Source organism: Triticum aestivum, chromosome 6D, assembly GCF_018294505.1.
Source record: "Triticum aestivum cultivar Chinese Spring chromosome 6D, IWGSC CS RefSeq v2.1, whole genome shotgun sequence".
Lineage (NCBI taxonomy): Eukaryota > Viridiplantae > Streptophyta > Magnoliopsida > Poales > Poaceae > Triticum > Triticum aestivum.
The window spans coordinates 218,739,105-218,746,673 of record NC_057811.1 but is presented as its reverse complement, the minus strand read 5'-3'; the positions used below and the strand labels follow the sequence as shown (position 1 = coordinate 218,746,673).

At 41.7% G+C, this 7,569-nt stretch overlaps 1 protein-coding gene across 32 annotated transcripts; it reads right to left on the bottom strand.

The window, feature by feature from the left end:
- Positions 1-3,624: 3,624 nt before the first annotated feature.
- LOC123144495 (uncharacterized) lies at positions 3,625-7,563 on the bottom strand. Of its 32 annotated transcripts, none has more exons than XR_006471561.1 (6): positions 7,122-7,551; positions 6,429-7,034; positions 6,158-6,310; positions 5,188-5,318; positions 4,322-4,468; positions 3,625-3,944 (listed from the first exon to the last, which is right to left on the bottom strand). XR_006471561.1 is itself a non-coding variant. In XM_044563663.1 (5 exons), the coding sequence occupies exons 2-5, from the start codon at positions 6,535-6,537 to the stop codon at positions 3,891-3,893; spliced, it is 312 nt and encodes a 103-aa protein (XP_044419598.1). In that variant the 5' UTR covers positions 6,538-7,034; positions 7,122-7,548; the 3' UTR covers positions 3,625-3,890. The 32 variants fall into 32 exon arrangements, 1 of the variants encoding a protein (XP_044419598.1); XR_006471562.1 differs by having other exon boundaries at positions 4,322-4,465; XR_006471563.1 differs by having other exon boundaries at positions 4,322-4,465; positions 6,216-6,310.
- Positions 7,564-7,569: the final 6 nt, after the last annotated feature.

Here is a 7,569-nt window from a genome sequence, read left to right as displayed (position 1 = left end):
TAGAGTAAGAAAATGGAATAACAATTTGTTGCTTAAATACTACACAATTCATTTGATATTGCTGGGTAGGTCAACATGCACATACTTGAAAAGAACACTTACTTCGAACAAAGTCTGGACGGATGATATCGTCGGGGAAGTTAGCATATATCTCATGACCAGGCTCTTTTATGTGCAGTGCAATTTTAGTGCCAGCTTTCAGTACATAAAACTTAGAAATTTCTTTCCAAAAAGGCCAGTGCCAAAGTAGGAGTCACCACGTTCATCAAGTCTTACAGTAGCAACGACTGTAAATCCATGGTTTGTGTTCAGTATGATATCCCTGCAGTCTTGATTTATGTAAAAGGAAAGATTGTGTACTACAGATTATGTTGCATAGAAAGGGACGCGCTGCAGAAAATGGTAGGATTGTTAAAGAAAATATGGTAACATGCAAATATGGGCCCAAATTGAAAGAACTGTATAGCAATTGAAATCAAAGGACAAAAAACTATAATTAAACTGATAGGGTAAACATGATGTCATGGAAATATGAGAGTAATCGAAAGAACAATACATCATTAATTTGCCTAATATAGAAAGAAGAGGGAAAAATCCCCTTTGACATATATGGTTCATGTGGCACCTTTTATCCAAATGTAGCAATATTTAGTATATGTTCAGGAAAGTAGGCCATGCCCACCGATTTAGTGTGAGATTGAACATACCGCGTGCATCCTCGAGTCATCTGGTACGGTGAGATGGAACTCCATGGATGTCTAGCGTAGGCCGCAAAGTCCTGATGTGTCTGCGTACTGTGCACTCTGAATGAAATAAAACCCTCAAATCAGCTTGAATAAAAATGAATTCACGGCGATTTCGGCTGGGTGCTTGAAGGAGGCAGATGAACTGGGATAAGAGATGAGATAATATCTCATTAAATTAGTTACCTTGTTGTACATGAGAAAAAACCCTCAACACGATGGATTCCCCAACCGGGTGGAGCTGGGACGATCGCGAGCAGTGTCGAGAAAGTCGATGGCGATAGGCGGGGGCAAGCGGAAGTGGCGAAACGCGATGGGGTTTGCCGGCGGCCTGGCGGCGGCGGCAGGCGTCGAGCTAAGTGGTTGCCGCCGCGATAGGCGGTGCCATGCATAGACGCGGAGGAGCTTGTGCAGGTGTGAATGGGGAACGGAGGGGGTGGCGGGCGGGGTGAGGGTTTTTGTGCCATACTACCTCCGTCCCCAACCTGGACGTACTACCCCCGTCCTGGTTTTTTGGTCCCCATTGTAATTTGTACCAAATTTTGACCAAATATTTAACGAACAAATGTTTATTCATGCCATCAAAAATTATATCATTGAATACTATGTTCAAATACGCATCCAACGATATAATTTTTGCTGACCTCCACTAACATTTTGTCAGTTAAATATTTGGTCAAAATTTAACACGAATTACAAAGGGGACCAATAAACCAGGACGAAGGTAGATTCCATCAACCGAACTGATTGCATCCATATCCCACATTTAGACATAAGTAAACATAGATTAAGCATACTCCGACATAGATAATAAGTGTACACAAGCATAATTCAACCATAAGTACATAGTCCAACCGTCATTAAGTATAGTAAAGCGTACATAGTTTGATCCCACATCTCATCTCATTTGGAGGCACGATCCTGAAGCTTCTCCAGGTACTCGGCGTACGCGGCGTGCGCCACCCTATGATAATACTTCTGCTTGAAGGAGCCAGCGACTCATCCTTTTGCATGCGCCAGAACAATTTCATACGCATCATGAAGCTTATGGTTGCAGAATGGGCATCAATAGACGTCGTCCCGTTTCCTAATACGCCTGTTATGCATTCCTGCATAAAGCTCCCTCAGGATTTGTCTCTTGTACCTCCTCTGTCCATCTTCATCCTCACTGTCCACATCGTCAGACAACACCTATACAAATAGTAAAAAATGTGGCGTCAAATTAATGTTTACAATCTAATCTCTAGCGAACATTTGACAATTGCCAAAATTTGACATCAAATCAATGTTTATATGCCATGAAGTAGGATTAGAAATTTATGGCTATTATATATATATATGGCTATTATATATATATATATATGGCTATTTTATATATATATATATACACACACACACACATATACACACATCTGGGCTATTCTGTTATTCGTAACAGAATATTATTCTGTTATTCTACTTGAACTGATGGTTTCAGGCGGTTGTACTGATGATTTTCATCTCGTCGAACTAATCGTCTTTTCGTCGGAATGGGACGTGTAATATATTGTTGGAAAACTCTTGACATCTACATTACAAATATATAGGAATTTTTTGCAAAATCATCACGGTTTAAGAGCAGTTTTGAAAAAACGTTTTTTTCAAAACCGAAAACGCGAATCGTATTTTGGACACAATTTTCAAATGGTTTGTCGGAATTGAGCAAATAAGATGGCGTTGGAAAGCTGGTAAAAATCCGCATCTTCCATATATCTACTGTTTTTTCAAATTTTATATCATTTAAAAGTAATTTAAAAAATGGTGAAATTCTGGGCGAAATATATTTTCGTATTTTTTTGCAAACGGTTTGTCGGATTGATGCAAATGATACGGCGTTGGAAAGCTATGAAAAATGCGCAAATTTTTTGTATAGAAATGTTTTTCTAATTCCTTACGGTTTAAAAAGAATACGAATACGGTCAAATTTGATTTTAAACGCGGTTTTTTTAAAAAGTTTGTCGAAATGGGGCAAATAATATACCGTTGGATAGCTATCGAAAATGCGAAACTTAGTCATGTTGAACGTTTTCTCTACTTCGCAACCGTTTAAGAGTAATTTTGAATACGGTAAGATCCATCGTGCTATTTTTCTCTCCGGAAAAACAGAGTACTCGTACTGATCTATGTGTGCGTTCGTACTGAGCTATTTTTCATAGATTAATTTTGAATTCTTCTGAAAACGGAGGACTCAAACTGATCTCCATTTTGGGTTGTACTGAGCGAGTTTTCATAGACTGGACTTTACTCTATTTTTTCCTGTATGATTTTTCTCGCAACGAACTACGGTATCATCGTACCTAAACTTGCATGATTTATATAGTTGAATGACATTTTTTTCAAAAAGAAAATATTGTTTGCAACGATGTGTTGGACTTCTCTCATTCTACGACTTGAACTTTTACCATTTGAATTTCCATGAGGTTTATTTTTGTTTGAGCTTTATCACATCCCGAAAACTGAGTTTTTGAACTGAGCTTTGTGTTTGTTTTTAATGATGTATTTTCACAGTCCGAACTTTACTCTACTTTTTTGTTAATGATTTGCTTACAACTTTTGTTTTCTGTGAACTTGTGGTATCCCTAAGTTTGAACGGATGTAAATACTTTTTGTATATAAGCTCAATTATTTTTTAGACATATGAATGATCATCCCCTATTTCTCAACTGCAAACTTTTGTTTTCTCTGAACTTGTCATATCCTCGAGTTTGAAGGATGTAAATACTTTTTGCCAGACTGCTCCAGATTTCAGTATGGTACAACCTTGATGAGCCGATGTACAAGAACATATAAACAATGTATACTTCAGTGCATAGCGCACCATTAAATTGCTCCACAACCATTCAAAAATGCATAAAAACCTGCCAAAGATGCATAGTGCACCATTGAGGTATTAACCATTCATACTTCCTAGATCCATTACGGTGCATCTACAGACCAAAGGTACGTGTACAGCAAGAATGTGAAAACAAAATCTGAATCCCTCTCATGCTTTACTACTTGCTATTCTCACATTTATCTCATTTTTCACATTACTTCTTCCTCTTCTACTAGTACCTCTTCCCGTGCTTCTCTCCTTTTTTCATCCCTGATGATGATTGGGCTTCTTGATTATGCACCCAGCAAGCCCAAGATGTCCGTAAATGAAAGAGAAACCAACAAACACTGCACAAAAAGATGGTGTTAATAGGGTTGCAAGAATGCTAAAAAAATACAATATAATTATTCAGTGTAATTTCAGTATTACATTTTTAGTGAAATGTGATTCAGGATCCATGCAAAGTAAAGTAGCATCTGTTTTTGAAATGGATGGTTAAAGGTTTAGACAGAAGTGAAGTTTCAGCAATGCCCTTGCGGCAAAGCAAACTAAAATGTATCATTTTGCCTCAGGACTCTGCACATTTAAAGCATAATGCACTGAAAAGAACACACAAGTTGAACTGAAAATCAAAACAAAATTTGGGGTAGCATGGCTGTGAGGAAGGAGGTCGAGGGCAGCAGGGCGCACAGTGGGCGAAGGACGCACAAGGAAGATGAGTTACCTCGTCGCTAGGCTGTGAGGCGACCTCCATCATGGTGGTCCTCGGGTTGGAGTGCATCGGCAACGAGTGGTGGGGCTGCGACAGGGGACAGGTTGGAGCGTGCACGCATGGCGATGTCGTCCTTGTCGTCATGGAGAAGTAGGACTGCTGGAGACATCGCAAAGCAGCACAACAATTTTACATGTTTTCTAAAGTTGAGTAACACATGTTTGAGATTATCAACAGTACACATATCGTATCTTTCAGCTATCAGTTCAAGAGTCAAAAACTTTTCGAACTCATGTTTTTCTGTCATTGAACTGATGTAATTTTTTGTATTTTCAATTGTTGTAATATATGTAGTTGAACTTACAGATTTCCATTTTGTAGTTTTTGCTCTTATAAAGATCCTGTGTGTTTGTTTACGTACTGAAAATGGAATACATACTGAACTTAACAATACGGAAACAACAATACTTCATACTCATTTTTCTCTTTGTTGCCATATGGTTAGAGCTTACAGCCACATGAGCAAAATCTTTTATTGTATTTTGTAATAATCTGACATATAGTAGAAAACCAAACTTGGTTTTAACACATACAATTGAACTTTTTTCTGTACGTCTTTTTTGAACTGATGACATATATACATGGTGAACTATAGAGCATCAATTTTGGCAGTAAACGCAATTCATATTTTCAGAATCAGGAGATGGATCGAACTGGTTGTTCTAGGTACGGTGAACTGATTTTGCAGATAAAAATCCAGTTTCTAGGTACGGCGGACTGCTGCTCGCGACTAACTCGACCATCTCGACGCCATGGGGTTGAACTGAGGACGGCTATGGGAGTAGGAAGCATCGAGCGCGGCGGGTGGTGGCGCATACCTAGGTGACGCAGGAAGGAGACGCGCATGCGAACAAAGGCTGGCTGCTTTGGGCCCGGCGGTTGGAGGCCGTCTTCAGCCATGGCAAGCACCGGGGCCTTCCTCGGTCGCGGAGCAACTTGTGCCTCCAGACTTTCCCACAAATTGTCCAGAGCACGAGGTTTAGCAACACGATAAGTAGTAGTAGTAGTATTAATCTAGGTGGCAAGGTAGCAGCGGCAAAAGAGTAGGCAACTATTCCTAATTTGCTCCACAACAGCTTCAGTTCACATTTGCTACAACTTTCAGTTGGAAAAGAAAGACAAAACGGATTGAAAATCCCCCAGTTGGGGTAGTGAACCTTTTTACTGAACAACTACAATTCTACCATATGGTAAACTGCTGTATAATTAGAAAACAGTCTGAATTTTTTGCACAAACACCGTACTGTTTATATGTTTTCCAAGAACTTGAGATAGCTCACGTACTGAACTGAGAACACCTAATTTTTGTTTCAGGAAATAAAATAGACATCCTCTGCTTTTTGTGATAAAACTAGTGTGGACTTGGGAGGAGAGGCAGTGTGGACGGACAATTAATCTCTCTTTTTTCTTGCTCCTGAATGCATGCAGCTGGGAACTCGGGGCGACAGAGGTGGTCGCCGCACGGCGGGGAGGATTGGTGCACAGCGGCTCCCTTGGTTTAGACTTTTTTTTGAGAAATGCAACAACCTTGTGTTTCAATAGTAATGCACAGCGGCTCCCTTATCGATTGTTCAGACTATCACTTAGCAATTAACAAACGAGGAGTTGCATGCCCAGCAATTCAGAACTAAGATCACCAATTTTTTGACCCTAGCCCAAGTCTGATTGCACAGAAAAATCTCATCTAAGCATGGATGGGATGAAGGGAGCACAAGGTGCAGTACGATACAGAACAAATGTGTCTCTCAGACAAACTACCAGATCTGATTTTGTGCAAAGAAGTCATACCATTGAGCAGTCTTGCCGGATGAGCTACCAGAGAGATCAAGTTAAGCGACTATGGTACCTGGCTGCTGCAAGTTCGACTTGGTGGAGATGGTGCAGCAGCAAGTTCGATTTGGTGCGACAACTTTGCTGCTCGACTAGGTGAAGAATGTACATCTGTAATGTCCAGAACAACAAATTAACCAAAAGAAAACTAGTTTATGAAGGAAACAGTTCTTGAACTTTGGTTTGAGCTTTGTTTGTTGAGATTTTTGAACTCCTGCAGCAGTTATACCTGAACTTGCGCGACACACTTTTTATTCAGTTGAGAGCGTCTGATATTTTTGCAGAATATGCTTCATGAAAATAGGAAGGGGGGAGGCCAGACCTCGTTGTTGCATCATTGAACAGCCTCGGATGCGGCAGTGAATGGACTGTGGTGTGGTGCCTAAGTTTATCTAGTAACTCGTCATTAGTCTGCAAGAAGCTCACAAGTTATACTATTTTATAGATGACCTTTCTTTGAACTCCCATGGTAGTAATACATGGACTTTTCTGACGACATGAATGTAGGGTAGTAATACATGTAGTAAATAGATTTGTGATTTACCTAGCAACTGTTGAATCTATCATTTATTTCATGGTGAAAGGAGAAGCTTCCATGCTAATTCGGTCAGCTAGGCCACAGGGTATTAGACTCATGCATTTTTACAGTATTGGGTGGAGCTAAATAAACACATAAATAAACTGTAAATCTTCTTGCTGATCATTTGCAAGATAATTATCTCACAGAGGCAATGTCATTTACCTGTAGTGTGAAACTGCTGCCTGTATTGCTGGGCAGTGCAACCTCAGTCACAATTAGCACACGCTTGATGGTTGCACGGTAGGCAATGACAAGCTACAGAAATCATGCGAGATCAATCAGAGAGGGAGATGTATCAGACAACAACATCCATGGAAGCGCACGGGGGTGACATGCACTCACCTCCTTGAGTGACCGGCGGCCGAGCAAGCAGTTGTACTATCGAACAGGACGTCCTCAACCCTGCGGCTCCCCCTGTAGGCTCCATTGTTTGCTGCTGAAGCCCAAGCCATGGCGTTGGAGCATGGCGCGTCCAAGACGTCGACATTGAACGGCCTGAGATGGCGGCGATGAACTTCCTGTACGCGCGGCATCGTTGCCCCATCGGGAAGGAGGCAGAGTGGTGGCGGGGAAGCATCACCGGCTGCCAGAGGGCGGCGCACGAGATCTCCCAGCAGGATGAAGGAGGAGTACGGGGATGGCGTGGATCTGCACGATGGAGGTAGGTGGCCGGCGCAGGGGAAGGAGGGCGGCGCGTGGTGGAGGGAGGCGGCCGGCGCCGGGGAAGGAGGAGCGGCGCGTAGTGGAGGGAGGCGGCCGGCGCCGGGGAAGGAGGAGGGCGGCGCGTGGT